The sequence below is a fragment of the Eurytemora carolleeae genome, unplaced genomic scaffold, assembly GCF_000591075.1.
Source record: "Eurytemora carolleeae unplaced genomic scaffold, Eaff_2.0 scaffold775, whole genome shotgun sequence".
In the NCBI taxonomy this organism is placed as follows: Eukaryota; Metazoa; Arthropoda; class Copepoda; order Calanoida; family Temoridae; genus Eurytemora; species Eurytemora carolleeae.
This window is the reverse complement of record NW_019396662.1, coordinates 4217-21766: the sequence shown is the minus strand read 5'-3', so window position 1 is coordinate 21766 and position 17550 is coordinate 4217. Positions and strand designations below refer to the sequence as shown.

At 33.0% G+C, this 17550-nt stretch overlaps 2 protein-coding genes and 1 long non-coding RNA gene across 5 annotated transcripts; 2 read left to right on the top strand and 1 right to left on the bottom strand.

Annotated features, from left to right (window-relative positions):
- Window positions 1–1245: 1245 nt before the first annotated feature.
- LOC111707067 (uncharacterized) lies at window positions 1246–11697 on the top strand. Its single transcript, XM_023480067.1, has 10 exons — window positions 1246–1333; window positions 1744–1856; window positions 3390–3452; window positions 3798–3839; window positions 4072–4122; window positions 5347–5435; window positions 7527–7585; window positions 8152–8249; window positions 9135–9215; window positions 11574–11697. The coding sequence occupies exons 2-10, from the start codon at window positions 1801–1803 to the stop codon at window positions 11680–11682; spliced, it is 648 nt and encodes a 215-aa protein (XP_023335835.1). The 5' UTR covers window positions 1246–1333; window positions 1744–1800; the 3' UTR covers window positions 11683–11697.
- Window positions 7897–11280, bottom strand: LOC111707068 (uncharacterized). Of its 2 annotated transcripts, XR_002766370.1 has the most exons (4): window positions 11165–11280; window positions 9541–9700; window positions 9116–9204; window positions 7897–9001 (listed from the first exon to the last, which is right to left on the bottom strand). It is a non-coding gene; the product is annotated as an uncharacterized LOC111707068 (long non-coding RNA). The 2 variants fall into 2 exon arrangements; XR_002766369.1 differs by having other exon boundaries at window positions 7897–9204; window positions 11165–11279.
- Window positions 11698–13093: 1396 nt separating the features above from the next.
- Window positions 13094–15974, top strand: LOC111707069 (uncharacterized). Of its 2 annotated transcripts, none has more exons than XM_023480069.1 (4): window positions 13094–13499; window positions 13715–13808; window positions 14134–14415; window positions 14555–15974. In XM_023480069.1, exons 1-4 carry the CDS (start codon window positions 13150–13152, stop codon window positions 15266–15268), a joined length of 1440 nt encoding a protein of 479 aa, XP_023335837.1. In that variant the 5' UTR covers window positions 13094–13149; the 3' UTR covers window positions 15269–15974. The 2 variants fall into 2 exon arrangements, with proteins under 2 accessions (XP_023335837.1, XP_023335836.1); XM_023480068.1 differs by having other exon boundaries at window positions 13094–13508.
- Window positions 15975–17550: the final 1576 nt, after the last annotated feature.

Here is a 17550-nt window from a genome sequence, read left to right as displayed (position 1 = left end):
TTTTGCACCAGGATCTCTTTCATTAAGTGCTATTGAGGAGCTATTCTGAAATCTGCCCCCCCCCCCCTATATCCGGCTCTGCAGGCCATGTAAAGTCTTTATCATGCACTAAGCTAAATTTCTACCTCTGTCATGCACTTACTCCTCCACTTTTACATCGCAGAGTAACTACTAACTACCTCCCTTATGCCTCCCCTTCCCTTAGCATACCCTTGTTGCACTCCCCCCCCCTCATTCAACCCTTGTTGCCCCCCCGCCCTCATTCAACCCTGTTGCTTCGCCGCTCAGTGCAGACTAATCATATTATCTCAGTCATAACATGACCACAGCACAGATATCTCAACCCCAGGGGGGTGGAATCTCTGTTTTTGTGAGGGTTAACTCTAGTTTTTTATACTGAAGCAGATCAAACGTTACAAATTATTAACATTTGAATACACAATGTAAAAGTTCGTAAGAATTGATTATTTTAAAGAGTTTGTATAATTATCCATGGAATTTTAAGATGGTTCGGGGTTCTACTAATAAATTTCCTATAAACAGCAATATATATACTAGTCTTTTAGGGTGCTGCACGCCCCTCTTCTATTTCAATTGTGACAATGTTCTCTTTGTGTACTCTGTAAAACAAAAACAAAAAAATTCTCGGATTTCATCAAAAAATTTCATGGATTTTCAAAATGTTCAAAAGTTTAATGAAAATAGAATTTTGATGGAGGCTTAAATTTTTAAAATTTTGATCAATCATATACCTTCCTTGGGGCTACGTGAGGTCCCACAACAATTTGGGCCCGATTGGTTCAGCCGTTTTGGCGTTTATTGGATACAAACAAACAAACAAACATCCCAAGCAAATTATATTCATTGGACTTTTAATTGTGAGCATCTTCTCTTTTTACAGTATATATAAAAAAATGTTTGCGGATTTCATAACATTTTTTAGCGCATTTTCAAAATTTTATAAAAATAAAAACTTTTAAGCACTAATTTTTGAAATTTTGATCATTCATAAACCTTCCCTGGGGTCATGTGAGGTCCCACACAAAATTTGGGGCCGATCAGTTCATCCGTTTAGACGTTTATTGGATACAAACAAACAAACAAACAAACACCCACCCACCCAGACAAGCTAAATTTATATATAGATAGATATCTATTATCTATATCAGTAAACTAATTAACATGTATTTTGTGTAGTATATTTTATTAATTTGAATATAACGGATATTTTATATGTTCTAAATATTTCTTAGGATTTTCTAAGTAGAAACCAGCACATTTTAAGTCTACATGTCCAAGGCTACAATAAAAGAACACATAGCGGATTCGAAAGGTTGGTCCTGTCTCACCAACAAGTGTAGAATACTCCTGATATCTCACTAATTGATTCACAACTTTCTTACCTTTATAATGGCCAATTTCTTATTCATTTAAACATAGGTACAACTATAGGTCGTATCTATCTTTCTACACTGCTCTGGTAAAGCGTAACCATAGTGTGACTATGGTTCTACCTATGGTAGAGCGTCTAAGAAATTGGCCATGAATAGTTCCTGTTCATGATGTTTTTATGTACTTGGGAATCTTCAGAATGTAGACTGTACAGTGTACACTGTACACTGACTGACAGTCTTTATATTTAATATTTCTACAGTAATGTTTCATATTTTAAAACAATTTTTCAAACATAACCAATACAAACATTATACACTATTAATGATTAAAAAGACGTTTTTAATTTAGATTCAAAAGAAAAATGTTTTTAATTCTGTGAAGTTGACTACAGATTTCTGGTTGGAAATGGAGGAGTTGTTACGTCATAATCTTGATCACGTTCTCATTAACATTTTTCTAAGGTTGGTTGATTTTCTAAATATGTGTTAAAAATACCTGTTCCTGATTAGTTCAAATATTAAAATAGGCACATGACTAAAATTGACGTATATATCATATGTATATATTTATTATGTAAATGGGCTAGAATATATTCAAATATTTAAAATATGTAGGTGTGATTATAAAATTTTACAAATTTATTGTTTTAAATATGTCAAATTAGAAAATTTTGATGGAAAAATAAAAAAAAATAATAAATGGTAAAATTCTAGTTTGATTAGATTGAATTGTATAATTAATAAATTTGATTAGATTTATATGTAAGACATAAGACATAAGATACAATTAGGGTGACTCGCAAAAATTCTCCCAGATAAAGATTTAATTAATTTATATATATTTGATTTAGAATAAGTGGTAAAATATATATATTTGATTAGATTGAATGGTAAAATAAATATATTTGATTAGAATAAGTTGTAAAATAAATATATTTGATTGGAATAAGTGGTAAAATAAATATATTTTATTGGAATAAGTTGTAAAATAAATATATTTGATTAGAATAAGTGGTAAAATAAATATATTTGATTGGAATAAGTGGTAAAATATATATATATTTGATTAGATTGAATGGTAAAATAAATATATTTGATTAGAATAAGTTGTAAAATAAACATATTTGATTGGAATAAGTGGTAAAATAAATATATTTGATTGGAATAAGTTGTAAAATAAATATATTTGATTGGAATAGGTGGTAAAATAAATATATTTGATTGGAATAAGTGGTAAAATATATATATTTGATTAGATTGAATGGTAAAATAAATATATTTAATTAGAATAAGTGGTAAAATAAATATATTTGATTAGAATAAGTGGTAAAATAAATATTTTTTAACTTTAATTATTTATTTTTTGGATAAGGGTTGTGGGCACATGCTCACGCATACAAATAAAAACGAAATATCAATAAATCTATTTCCAGTTTGTTATCAAAGTCTTTCTATTATTTTGTTCTGCTCAAGATCATTTAAAAGTCATATACCCCAAAGTTTTGTGTTGCGCCATTGTCTTAAAAACTTGACCATTGGTAACCCTGTAAACCAAAGTGAACACTTATTTTACGCGGGCTGATCTTGCTTCCTTCTTTTTCCTTAGGCTTAACTATTTGGTTTGGTTAATGATATGATTTTTGTTAATCGCATGTAGCGTTGATTTGCCAATGACTTGTAGAAAGCTGGATTTTCAAACATAATTGAGTTATGTTCTTTTGTCCTTTTCTCAGTCAGTCATAAAAAGTAAAAAGAAAGAAATCAGGATTTTTTTGCTTCCTATATATTTGATTAGATTGGATAGTAAAATAAATATTTGATTAGATTGGATGGTAAACTATATATTGATTAGATTGGATGGAAAACTATATATTTGATTAGATTGGATGGTAAACTATATATTGATTAGATTGGATGGAAAACTATATATTTGATTAGATTGGATGGTAAACTATATATTGATTAGATTGGATGGAAAACTATATATTTGATTAGATTGGATGGTAAGAGTCTGAAGAATGTTCAGTTAGTTAATCACGAATGGGACAATTTCGTTAGGTAACATTTCAAATTTTGGTTTCCATAGATAATGAAATCTCCTTATTACCATGAGCATTAAAGGGAGTGCTTGCGAAAAATATAAAGTGGGTATAGGCCAAATCCGATTTAAATTTTTCGCGAACACTCCCATTAAATAGACTTTATCAATTGATACGATGTATTAACTTTAAAGATAAAATCAGCTTTTTTAGTTTTAACCAAAGTAATTTCCAAATGTATTCTCGTTCTACCTATAAATTAGACTCAACTCTAAGAAGACATTGTCTAGTAATGAGAAAGTTTTTGTTGGAAAAAGTCTGAAAGAAAACAGAACCGAAGACGATATTTATTTTAATATTTTAGAACTCGGATTTGGAACTCCAAGAGAAACAGGAAAATCATCAAGTAATTTTAAAATTCAGTTTCTGTTTAAAAGTTGTAATATTTCTTTTTTCAAACGTATATTTTAAAAGTTTATGTTACAGTTAAAAAATCAAAGTATCAATGGATTGCAGGTTGAGGATTTCTAATGTAAATGGGAAGCATGATCTGAAATTCTTTTAATCGTGCCTTGAACTACGGTTACAGTGAGAACTTGTTGATGTTTCCACTGCACTTCAAACCATTTCTTTTTTAGGGATAATCTCTGGTGTAACTCTACATACTCCACTAGGCATATAGAAACAGGGTAGGTACTCCCACCCCTAGTCTACCAACTCCACCTGGCATATAGAAACAGGGTAGGTACTCCCACCCCTAGTCTACCTACTCCACTAGGCATATAGAAACAGGATAGGCACTCCCATCCCTAGTCTACCCACTCCGTCTGGAAAATTAAAACCGGGTAGGTTCTCCCACCCCTAGTCTACCCACTGCACGCGGAATATAGAAACAGGGTAGGTACTCCCACCCATAGTCTACACACTCCAATAGGAATATAGAAACCGGGTAGGTACTCCCACCCCTTGTCTGCCTATACACTAAGCATATAGAAATAGGGTAGGTACTCCCACCCCTAGTCTATCCACTCCACCCGGCATATAGAAACGGGGTAGGTACTCCCACAAGCCACCCCTAGTCTAGTACATAGTCTACATACTCCACCTGGCTTACAGGATCCAGCGACATAAATTAAAACGACCCAGGGGCAAACGGCAAACGTACTAGAATGCGACAAAAGGGTAAACGAAAAATTTAGGTTGGTTTATTTAATTTACTGTTTCTATTTCTTGCAAAAAAGAGCATAGACTGAAATGAAGAATGATTCTTCTTTTGGTCTTTTGGTCGAGTTTTTGCCCGATTGTCGTTTGAACCCCTATATAGGCCGTTTGACCCTGTCCCTAAGTCGGAGAATCCTCCCATATCTGTACAGTGTACAGTGTACATCTATTTTACTCTCCCGGGGTAGGTTCTCGTACCCCTCTCAGCTAGCTCTATTTACTCTACCAGCCCAATATACACTATAGTTCCAACTAACCCACAAGCATTAAAATTGTTTTTGGAAGCCAATCTGTTAGAAGTGCTACTATTCATCATTTTCATAATTAAAGGAATTGAGTCTTTGCCACAAATTCAGATTTTGTAATCCCTGTATCTTTACAACACAATTTCGTAGACCTTATAGATATATCAAACTTTGGATACTGTTAAATCAAATTAAACGTTCATTCGATATCTTGAATAGCATGTTATAGGTATATATAATATATAAATATATAAATATTTATATTCGTGAAGTGTTGTTTCGAACATATCTACATATTTCTTGAAATATTTTTAGCTTTGTTATTATCTTTTCCATGCCTTCCGTACATAAGAAAAAATATCATGATTTGTAGATATTTATAGTTCTCTATTATAATTTCTTTATTTCTTAACAAGTGAAATCGAATCAATAATTTTTTTTTGCTAGAAAATGCATCACAAGTTTGTCCTGTGATAACTCTATATTGGTTTGTGGGTTCACCGACGGTACAGTCAATATTTATCATCTAGATTCAGGTACTAGATAGATAGAATCAAAAGTATTAAGAAAATGAAAGATTGGGGTAGGAGGTTGAAAAAGAAAGAGAATAAAGGAAAGATGAAAAAGGGAAAAATGAAGAGAGCGAAAATAATTAATATTAATACAAATATGTCAGGAAAAAAAATAATAAAAATTTTGTGAAATATTAGAAAAAGCGGAAAGAATAATTAGCAGCTATAGAAGAATAATTAGCAGACAGAGAAGAATAATGAGCAGCTAGATAAGAATAATGAGCAGCAAGAGAAGAAGAATGAGCATACAGAGAAGTATAGTAAGCAGCTATAGAATAATAATGAGCCGTTAGAGAAGACTAATGAGCAGCTAAAGAAGAACAATAAGCAGCTATAGAAGAACAATTAGCAGCTATAGAAGAATAATGAGCAGCTAGAGAATAATTATGAGCAGCTAGAGAAGAATGATGAGCAGTTAGAGAATATTAATGAGCAGCTAAAGAAGAACAACGAGCAATTATAGAATAATTATGAGTAGCTATAGAAGAATAATGAGCAGCTAGAGAAGAACAAGGAGCAGCTAAGGAAGAATCATGAGCAGCTAAAGAATAATATTGAGCAGCTAGAAAAGACTGATGAGCAGCTAGAAAATAAAACTGAGTAGCCTAGAGAAGAATAATGAGCAGCTTGAGAAGAATAATGAGCAGCTTGAGAAGAATAATGAGCAGCCTGAGAAGAATAATGAGCAGCTTGAGAATAATAATGAGCAGCTTGAGAAGAATAATGAGCAGCTAGAAAAGAATAATGAGCTGCTTGAGAAGAATAATGAGCATCTAAAGAAGAATAATGAGCAGCTTGAGAAGAATAATGAGCAGCTAGAGAAGAATAATGAGCAGCTTGAAAAGAATAATGAGCAGCTAAAGAAGAACAATAAGCAGCTAGAGAATAATTATGAGCAGCTAGAGAAGAATGATGAGCAGTTGGAGAATAATAATGAGCAGCTAAAGAAGAACAAAGAGCAACTATAGAATAATAATGAGTAGCTATAGAAGAATAATGAGCAGCTAGAGAAGAACAAGAAGCAGCTATGGAAGAATAATGAGCAGCTTGAAAAGAATAATGAGCAGCTAGAGAAGAATAATGAGCAGCTAGAGAAGATATGTTATGTTGGAGGATGAAAGTTATAAATGATTAGACGATGAGAGTACAATATCGGAAAACTGTCGATTTACTGAAAGATGAATATTGTAAACATACAGGTTATTAGTTTTCTCTTATTGTACTGCAGTTCGGATAGGACTTAAAATTTAGTAAAGATGTTGTATTTTTTGAAGAGCTTCTAATTTGACAATAAATACTTAACAGTTTTAAAAATTTTACTTCTTTCTGAAAGAGACTGTAGACGAAATTTCAAGTGACAATTCTCCGTTTTAAAGTTGTATGTCCGAGTCACAACTTAGTGACTCCACACATTCCTCAAAAGTCTGAAATATTTTATGTCCAACACAGATTTTGAAAATTCAAATACAGATATGTAAATAATATTATTTGTAAATTTACAGGGACGGATACAGGATTAAAATAAGGGGGGGGGGGGGGCTAGATTTATTTCGGAACAAAAAAAATCCAGATTTAGGAACAAAAAGACGTGCAGCAATTTTTTAAAGATAGATATTTTCCTGTTTTGCAGTAGGGTTTTTCCCCTTAACTGCTATTGAGAAGCTATTCTGAAATCTCAGGAGGGTGCGATGGTCCTGCCGCCCCCCCCCCCTGTATCCGCCCCTGTAAATTTAAAAAGCTTGCTTATTAAGTTATCAAACCACACTTATTTCATGGCGGATAATAAGGATAACTGATAAATAGAAGAAGTAACTGATTTAATTTAGGAGAACTGACTGATTTAATTTAGGAGAACTGACTGATTTAATTTAGGAGAACTGAGCTGAAAATTTTAAATTGGTGGATATCGAAATCAATGTTTGATCTCCTCTTTTTCTTAATCTCCAGATTAAATATTGCTTGTTCTCCTCTTGTTATTCATCTCCAGATTAATTAACAGATCGGGATTAAGTAATCCCCATTCTTAAGTTTTATGCGCTGACTAATTTAATTTAGGAGAACTGATAATTGAATTGAGAACTAATTCCAGCGCAGAACAATGTACTAGTACACAGGTACACTTCATACAGAACAATGTACTAGTACATCCAGGTACACTTCATCCAGAACAATGTACTAGTACACAGGTACACTTTATCCAGAACAATGTACTAGTACACAGGTACACTTCATCCAGAACAATGTACTAGTACACAGGTACACTTCATCCAGAACTCTAGATATTATTTAGTCATTGTTTTTAAAACATTTGGAAAAATTAAGTTCTAGCCATGGCTTCGCAGACAGGGCAACCAAAACTGTAAAGATGGAATGCATAATTAGTGTTTTAAATTTCACTATTCTTAAGGATTAACTATATATAAAATTACCATTCCTTATACAATTTATTCAGTTAATTCCATTCATTATAAAGTCCTGTCCTCCTTTAAAGAAAATACATATAGGTTTTACTTGTGACTAAGCTTTTTAATATGGCCTAACTTTTTTGCACTTTTTTCACCTTCTTCCAATATGCCTTCTAGTAAGCCATAAAACAGTGTACCATATTACGGGAAAAAATAGCTTGTGAATTTGGATGTCTTTTTTGAATTTTACAGAACTTGTAATATATATAATTTAGGTTGGGTTGAGCACAAGTCTTGTTGCAGCAATGTCAGTTGGAACCCGTTTCAAAGATAGAACTGGAGGAATACTGTTTAAAGTAATAGTCTGGAACAGGTAACAATGTTCAGGATAATAGTCTGGAACAGGTAACAGTGTTCAGAATGATAGTCTGTAACAGAAAACAGTGTACAGACTAATAACAGGTAACAGTGTTAAGGATAATAGTCTGGAACAGGTAACAGTATTAAATTTAATAGTCTGGAACAGGTAACAGTGTTCAGGATAATAGTCTGGAACCGGTAACAGTATTCGAAATAATAGTCTGGAACAAATAACAGTGTTAAATATAATAGTCGGTAACAGTTAACACTGTTTAGGATAATAGTCTGGAACGAGTAACAGTGTTTCGGATAATAGCTAGTCTGAAACAGGTAACAGTGTTCAGGATAATAATTAGTCTGAAACTGGTAGCAGTGTTTAGAATAATAGTCTGGAACAGGTAACAGTGTTTAATATAATTGTCTGGAACATTTAACACTGTTTATGATAATAGTCTGGAACAGGTAACAGTGTTCAGGATGAAAGTCTGGAACAGGTAACAGTGTTCAGAATGATAGTCTGTAACAGAAAACAGTGTACAGACTAATAACAGGTAACAGTGTTAAGGATAATAGTCTGGAACAGGTAACAGTATTAAATTTACTAGCCTGGAACATGGAAAAGTGTTCAGGATAATAGGCTGGAATAGGTAACAGCATTCAAGATATTAGTCTGGAACAAGTAACAGTGTTCAGGATAATAGTCTGGAGCAGGTAACAGTGTTCAGGATAATAGTCTGGAACAGGTAACAGTGTTCAGATAACAGTCTGTAACATGGACCATTATTTTACATAGAACTTTGGAACATTTTATCAATTATAATAAATTTTTTTCGTAAATATTATATCATTATTTAAATATTAAAATTATTTAAATTTCACTATTGTTAATGTTGTATAGGGTAGACTGGAGTGAAGTGACAAGCCTTGAATCTTCGGCTCGAACCAAATTCTGGATTTCAGACAAATATCTAGGAATTAGGTACAATATTTTATTTGTTATTTAGATTAAAAAATAGGATATGTAAAGGATTAATACAGGGCTTTTACTGAGGGGGTGGGGGGGGGGGGAAAGGCAACCGTGAGGTCGCCCATATCTTAACAATGATTATTAGGTTAGAACTTGGTTGATTTTAGAGGGGATTTATTAGTTAACTATAAAAACATGAAAATTGATAACTTTAAAGTTATGACAACTCCCCCGGCCCCCTTCTACAGAAACCCCCAGTTACGGCCATGACTTAACCTCAAATACACAATTCTTTTTCCCAAAAAAATTGTAATATTTTTTTTTATAAAAACTGTACCTATGCGCAAGTCTCTGTTAAGGTTTAAGTTTGTTTCCGAATGATACTATTGAGCAATAATTAGAATCATTAATGCTAATAAATAATTAATTTTTCCATCTTGGTTCCTGTTTTGCTTCTTTATTATTATCCACATAGAACATAGAAACGTAAAACCATCCTGAATAACGGATTATCTTTATAATATTTACAGTAATAATAATAATGTTTATTTAGTCTGATCGAAACTAGATGTCTGGTATAAGCTAACAACGGCAGAATTTGACGTTCTGTTATTTTACCTCCTTTGTCCAAAAATGTAGTAGCAGAAAATGTGTCTCGAATATTATACAATACAATAATTAGATAGTTTTACAATTTATGCATTACATTATATAAATGTAATTTCGAGATTGTTTTCTGGTCGTGTGTCCCTAAAAGTCTGATCCTAAAAGTCTGATCATTCGTCCCTAAAAGTCCCTAAAAGTCTGATCATTCGTCCCTAAAAGTCCCTAAAAGTCTGATCATTCGTCCCTAAAAGTCCCTAAAAGTCTGATCATTCGCTCAAACAATGTTCTTATTTCAGAATATTCGCGTAAATTATTAAGCTGCGCTCGTTCAAATCACTTCATTTTTGCAGAGAAAATTTGAGCTTAATATATTATCAGATGCCATATGGCGGGAGGATTAGTAATGTGACACATTTCCTTTCTTCCAGCAGAGGGAGGGCCAATCGTCTCTATCTTTAGAGGGTATTGTGTCAAAAGAACTTTAATTTTTTTAATCCTTATGTCTAATGTTGAAGTGTAGACCATGAATGTGTCAGACCTTTGATTAGATCAGATCGTCAAAGTTTATCAAATATCAAAGGTTAACAAAGTTTATCAAATATCTAAGGTTAACAAAGATAAAGGGATTAGAAAATTATTGTTTGAGACATGTGTTCTGTTCTTTTATATTGATTAAATGGGTAATTACATATTCATTTATTCCTCCCATGTTTAACTTTTCCTTGGGAATTCAAAACATGTTATGTTCTTTCGAATATTTGAATCAAAACAAACAATAAAAATTGATAGATTTCAATCTAAGTATCAATTAAACCTTTTAATGAATTTTATAAGACTTCTAATATTTAACAGTGTGCTCGCAGAATTAAATAACAGGAATTAAAGGTTTGATTTATTGACATATAATATTTGCAAGTTAAAAATTTGACAAAATTCGAACAAGTATGAAAGGTGCATAAAAATACATAAGTTTAAAACTAGCCCAGTTTATAAGGAAAATTTTACAAGTATAAAAATATGCATAAAAATGTTAAGTTTAAAACTAGCCCAGTTTATAAGGAAAATTTTACAAGTATGAAAAGATGCATAAAAATGTTAAGTTAAAAACAAGCCAAGTTTATTAGGAAAATTTTACAAGTATAAAAAGATGCATAAAAATGTTAAGTTAAAAACAAGCCAAGTTTATAAGGAAAATTTTACAAGTATAAAAATATGCATAAAAATGTTAAGTTAAAAACTAGCCCAGTTTATAAGGAAAATTTTACAAGTATAAAAATATGCATAAAAATGTTAAGTTAAAAACAAGAACGTTTTAGAGAGGGAGAGTTTAGGGGAATATAAATATATAGAGAGACCTGGTTAGAAGAGAAGTAGTAGTTATGCCTGTGAACCCCAGACTGAATCTACTACGAAAAGGTGGCCTTTTTATACGGCCGGGTATTGCATAATGATGACGAAAAACTAGGACATATTTCATGGCTTGTAAGGGAGAGAATGTTTTAGAACATGCATATTTCACAATGGTGATAAAAATATAGGGCTTGAGAAGCTTAAACGTTGTGAAAGTAAACTCAATTTATAAATACAGAACGTTCTAGAATATGCATATTGCACAATGATGATAAAAATATAGGGCTTGTGAAGGTAGAAACTGTTAAGAATGAATTCAATTGTAATTCAGAGATTATAAAGATAGAATAGGAGGGGAAGGGTAGACAAAAAATTGTTTCTATGGAGGGAAAAATTGATGTGTTTTACGCCTAGGAATGATGATGATCTTGTGATCTGGAAAGTTCGAAAGCATAGGGATACATCCATACATAAATACCTCTACATTCATCTTAAAGAGGTAACTCCCCTCCCCCCAGCATAGAGATACATCCATACATACATACCTCTACATTCATCTTAAAGAGGTAACTCCCCTCCCCCTTCAAATCCATGTTGATTAGGTTATAAAAAGACCTTTGAAAAAAATGGTTCAACATTTCTAGTTTGCCATTTGTTTTGTTATCCCAAAATCCCCCAAAGCGCAGAGAATAAAAGTTATTTTTGGGCTTCACTCATTCTTAGAATCTTAAACCTTTCTTAAATGTTTTCAATACAGCTCAACATTGGCAACATTGGTTGATATTTCTGATTATACTATTTTACTTATACATGTATTCAATACTGCTGAGGCGACTGTTGGAAAAAAATACCAAAAAACACATCAAGATCAATATATCTTAACGATTTAAAATCGTCTTTATCTACATTTTAGCGAAATGCATACCGTTAACTGTTTTTATCAAGGAAAACTATTAAGGATAAGTTTTGCGAAGCAAAACTATTCTAATAGTTTTACATAGTATTCGAGAAACAGTGTAGGGGGGGGGGGCAATATTTAGAAAATAAGGTTAATAAACGTTGGCCTAAAAATTGTTTAAATATGTGGAAGTATAATATATGAGATTAATATGGAAGAATAGGCATAGAATGATGAGACGATAATATTATATAGTGTAACGGTAGAGAGAAATGGAATAGAAATGCGTCGGAAAAACAATTGAGAAGAAACGTTTTGCGGAAAAGTTGAGTGCGAGGGAAAGTGTGCGGAAGTTGGGGTAGGGTGGTAGAGAGCAAGAGTACATTGAATACGATTGTGCAGGATGGTAGAGAGGAAGAGTACAATGCGTACAGATGCGTAAAACAGGTTTAAGGTGTAAGCCGGAATTGCACGAGGTTCGTCCAGTCATCCAGGTGTGAAGTAGCGAAGAAGTTAACGATAGGGGCAAAGGTAAAATTTATAAATTATTTTTGTAAATTAGGGATTGTTAATTTTAAAAGATGTTACTTGAATTAAGGATAAAGTGTGTACAAAAATGTGATGTTTATAGAATATGTTTTTTAAAACATGTATGTTCGCAAAATTGAAAGTTTATGTAAAGGAATAAAAGATTGAAATGTAGGGGGAGAAGTGGAAAATGATGAAGAAGAAAAGTATAGGAATGAAACTTTTGAATGATAAATGGGTTTGACCTAGTTGCAAGCGAGGATTTGTTTATGTAACGTAATATTGTAAAGTGAGACGATTAAATCATATGATTACTTAGTAGGAAAGTTTTAGTGTATTGGGGGTAGTAGAGTGTTGTCTTTATTGGATAATAGTAATAGTTATCAATTATTTTAGATGTGGGATGGAGATGATGAGCGTTTGGACGAGGAGTACGAGGACGAATATAATGAAGGGGTAGGGGGCGGAGTGACGTTAAAAGATGATGTAATTAAGAAACAAATCGTAAACATAAAAAATACAGTGAACGTTGCCGTAAATAATTACGTAAATGCTGTAAACACTATGAAGGAGTTGTTGCCGAAGGAGAAGGGTGCGATAATGGAAGGAGTGCAGGATGGAAAGAACGGTAGTGGAGTGGAGGGGAGTTTAGCAACAAAGTTACAGGAAGCTGTGACGGATGGAGTGGAGGGTATGAAGGAGTCATTGGAGTACTACAACGGAACTACAGTTAGTGAACTAAACAAGAAGATGGTAAAAGTGATGGAGAGAAGTAAGAATGTATCTGTGGCAGTGCAAGATCAGTTATGTGTGAGCAAGGAGGAAGGTACTGCTGTGAATGTACAAATAGTGCTTATTCTTGGAGGTGTTGTGATAGGAGTCATCATGTCTATAATAGTATATTTTTGCATGAAGTACGTAAGGTGAGGAAAGGTTGTTTAGAATAATAATAAAAAAGGGGGGGGGGGGGCAACATATCGAAAATACTTGCCGGGAAGGAACAATATATTAAAAGAGGATTAATTTGTGAACTTGTGGGAAAGGTGAACAGTGGTGAAGTTCTTAAATATAAACAATGAGAAAATATAAAGGGATGCCATAATGTGCAAATAAAATATTTCATGTTTAGGAGAAGGAGGAGAAATGTGGGACCCGAAGCTGTATGGAGGAAGGAACAGGGTTGTCTGAGAAGTTGCGGGGCAGATATGAAAGGAATTTGGGAGGTAAAAATAAAGTAGATAGGATTAGAGAAATAGAGGGAAAGATAGGAAGTGGATGGGGATAAAGGAAAGGTAGAATTGAAAAATGAATTAAAATTGTAAATGAATGGAGTTTGGATGTATTATATGAGATTAACGGGGTGGGGGGGTTATAGAGTAAGAATAAAATATTGAGAATAGCACTGAGTAAATAACGAAAGATATGTGTAAAATTGGTGAGAGATTTTGAAAAGATAGGTTTGGGGATGTTTAATAGCTGTAAAAATAGTTGATTTAATAATGTTAAATGAAAAATTTGATCGTTTGTGACAAAAATAATTGTATTTAGGAGCTTGCGGTTACAAGGGCTAACTGCTGTAAGAAGGTGGAGGAGTGTCCAGAAACATTTTACGAAGTACCTGACGGAGTGGCGAGGATTTATGATGAGGTGGATGAGGAGGAGGTACAAGACGGATGTGCGAAGGATTCAAGGAGCCAAAAAGATAGTACTACGAAAGGTGATGTGATGGAGCATTTGCAGGATGGAGCATGGAGTTTGAAACAAGCTAAGAACGAGAGTGTAAAGGACGGATTGAAGAATGTAGAGACCAGGAAGGATACCGTAAATAAGGTGAATATTTGAAAGTTAAAATTTTCTTAAATTAAAAAGGGAAACATAAGAAGAATTGAAAGAACGTTTGTGGGAATTGCAAATTAAGAGTGACCTGATATATATAATTATCAATATATTTATGGTATTAATGTTTTAGATGAAAACTGGCCTGTACAATTGGAATTATGTGGAAAGGATGGATAGAGATAAGATTGTGGGAGAAGAGAGCATAACTAACGTCAAGGATGGAGACATTGAAGTATGTAAAAGCATCAAGGACGGAGAGAGTGATGTATGTAAACCCGTCAAGGAAGGAGAGAAGAAGGATGATAAAGTCCTAGCTCCATTAAATGATGCATGGAGTCCAGAGAAGTGTAAGGAGGTACGTGTGGAAGTAACTCCTACTTTACTGCCAAGAAGAATTTCATTTTCCGGTAATAGGGTGTCAAATGAAGGAGTGGGAACCCGGATTTATGTAAATGGAGAAGATGCGTTAAATCTTGAATGTGAGAAGGAGAAGGATAGTGATGTTGGTGGGTCTAAAGAGAATATTGGAGATACTGCAGATAACGTGACGATTGTAGAGATTGAAGAAGATATAAAGCTGAATGAACGGAACGATATAGATCCAGACTTAGTTTTTCAAGAGATGAAAACTTTAGATGTTAGTGGAGCTATAGCGTATGTAGAAAGGATTCAGGGGAACGGAGATAAGAAACTGGAGAGAGTACTGAAAAGGTTGGAGCAAGATGTGAGGAAGGAGAAGGAAGAAGCTGGGATATTATCTAAGCGTATACTGGATCTAAGTGAGAAGGATGGGAACCTGAGAAGGAGTGCTCGTATACAATCAAGGCATGAGAAAAAAAGTTAGAATGCTAAACCGGAGACAAGAAGTTATAAATCCATTCAAAAAAAATCTTGTTTATATTTCAAACTTCTTGTAAAATGTACCAGACTTGAGATCGTTGTTTTGAATTTTTTGTTTTCGTTTACATTATGAAAAAAATAAGAAAATGTAAATAAATGTATAGTGTTGTGATTTGTGCATTTGTCTTTAATGCGTATGTATTTATAGACGAGTGAAAACTGGACGTACAGAATTTAAAGTGTGTTTATTTTAAACTGTAGGATTCATATTTAAACAAATTTGCTATGGATTAAGAAAATATTTGTTAAATTTAAAAAGTTTATAGGGACAGGTGATAATGTTTACAAGCGGGTATCTATATATTTACTTACATTTTTGGAAATGCGTGATTTGTTTTTCAATTTATTTTGCGAACAAGTCACAAATCTTAGAAACGAACATACAACGTAGCAAAGTAATATAATACATGGTTTTTAAAAAAAATGCAATTTAAACATTCATAATAATTAATTATCAATTTATTACGTTACAAGAGACACGATACAGTAACAAACATAAAAGATTGCAATGTTACGTAGCACATGGTTCAACTTAAAATTAGGCGTAATATTAATATTGATTGTGAATTTTATTTTAATTTTTGTTTTTAGTTTGTTTTTATACAAAAAAAATTTATACAAAAAGGTCATAATACAATGAGTTGCAAAATGATATTTTAATATTAGATATTTAAACTGAAGCTGTTTACGCAGAAGAGTGAAGGAATCCAATCAACAGGAAGCTGCACGGAACCTGCAACATTATTTATTAATCTTAATGATAGTTGTAGGTTTGTATTTATGAAAGGATGCAAGATATTTAGATCGTTTTTTGAGATTAGATTTTGGGACAAAAAGTTTGTACAGTAGAAAAATGAGAACAATAGAGCTAAGAAACAAGGTAGAACCCAATGAGAAGTAGATTTGGTATGTAGGATTATAATAAGGTTTAAGGAAGTATTGAATAAGAGTTAAATCTTCTATAGAAAAGTAGCTGGGGATTATATTAGTTTCCTGAGAAGTAGGACCGAACAAAAATGAAGAATTTTGCGTAATAATTTCAACTGTATATTCGGATGTTAACAAGTATGGAAGATTAAGCGGAGGAATTTCAGTTGAGACATTTAGTATTTTTTCTTGAGTTTTAGGATCTAGAAAGGAAATCTTTGCATTATCAGGGATATAAATACCTTCTAGAGTTAAAAATGGTTGAATTCGCCATTCTTTCTTTTCATTCTGCGGGGGGGGGGGCGCCCCCCCTCTCAGGTGCTAGGGGAGGGCGCGCGCCCGGCCTCCCCCCCCTAGTTGCGCCTCTGTTTAGAATTGCAGGGTGGGTAAAATTGTTAGAAATATGGGGAAAGGTATGTTTAAAAAGCTATAATATTTACCCTTATTCAAATCCTTTCTTTTGATAACAATTTAATGCTAATTTCTCCTGCAGTTTTGTTTTAAAGAATTTTACTGTGAGAAAAACAATGTTTTATCCATTTAGACATTTTGTCACCACTGCACCCTCTTGTTAATAATATCATCCATGGTTAACTAAACATTATCTAACACTTCCTTATTGTATTATGTCTTGAGACCAAAATGTCAGTCTTAATTGGTTGGAGTTGGACATTTCAGCAGCAAAGATGGACCTGTAGTAAACATAGATAAAGATAGATTGCGCATAAGACGACATTTTTCATCTTGAAAGATATAAATGTACAGAGATGTTTTAAAGATATTCCTATTATATAGATTAACTAGGTCGGTTGTGAACATTGGCTGTTCTTATGTCATTGAGTACTTGTGGTGTACATGAGTTCTGTAGAGAGAAATTTAAGTTAGTTTAGTCCTTCTCATGTCCTTCTTCAGTTCTCGTCAATATGATATATTGCTCAGTGAAATATTGTTGTTCAAATAGTTCCATTCCCGGAGTTATTTTACACTCTATTATGAAATCCATTAAAACACCAAACCACCCCACTTATCATTGAAGTACACTTTGACCCCTAGAAGTATGAGTTCGCGGACTGTACAATTCTTGGTGATTTTGCATACACAAGCTATCTATGTTTATTTATTTATCTATGGTAGTAAACACCTACTCCATAACAACATTGGTATCCATCCTGTAACAACATTTGAATATATCTTTAGCTCATTTGAATCCAACCCCTAGAACGTGTATCCATCCTTAACATCCAACCGATATCAAAATTCGTATCCATCCTTTAACATTCGTATACATCCTATATCAAA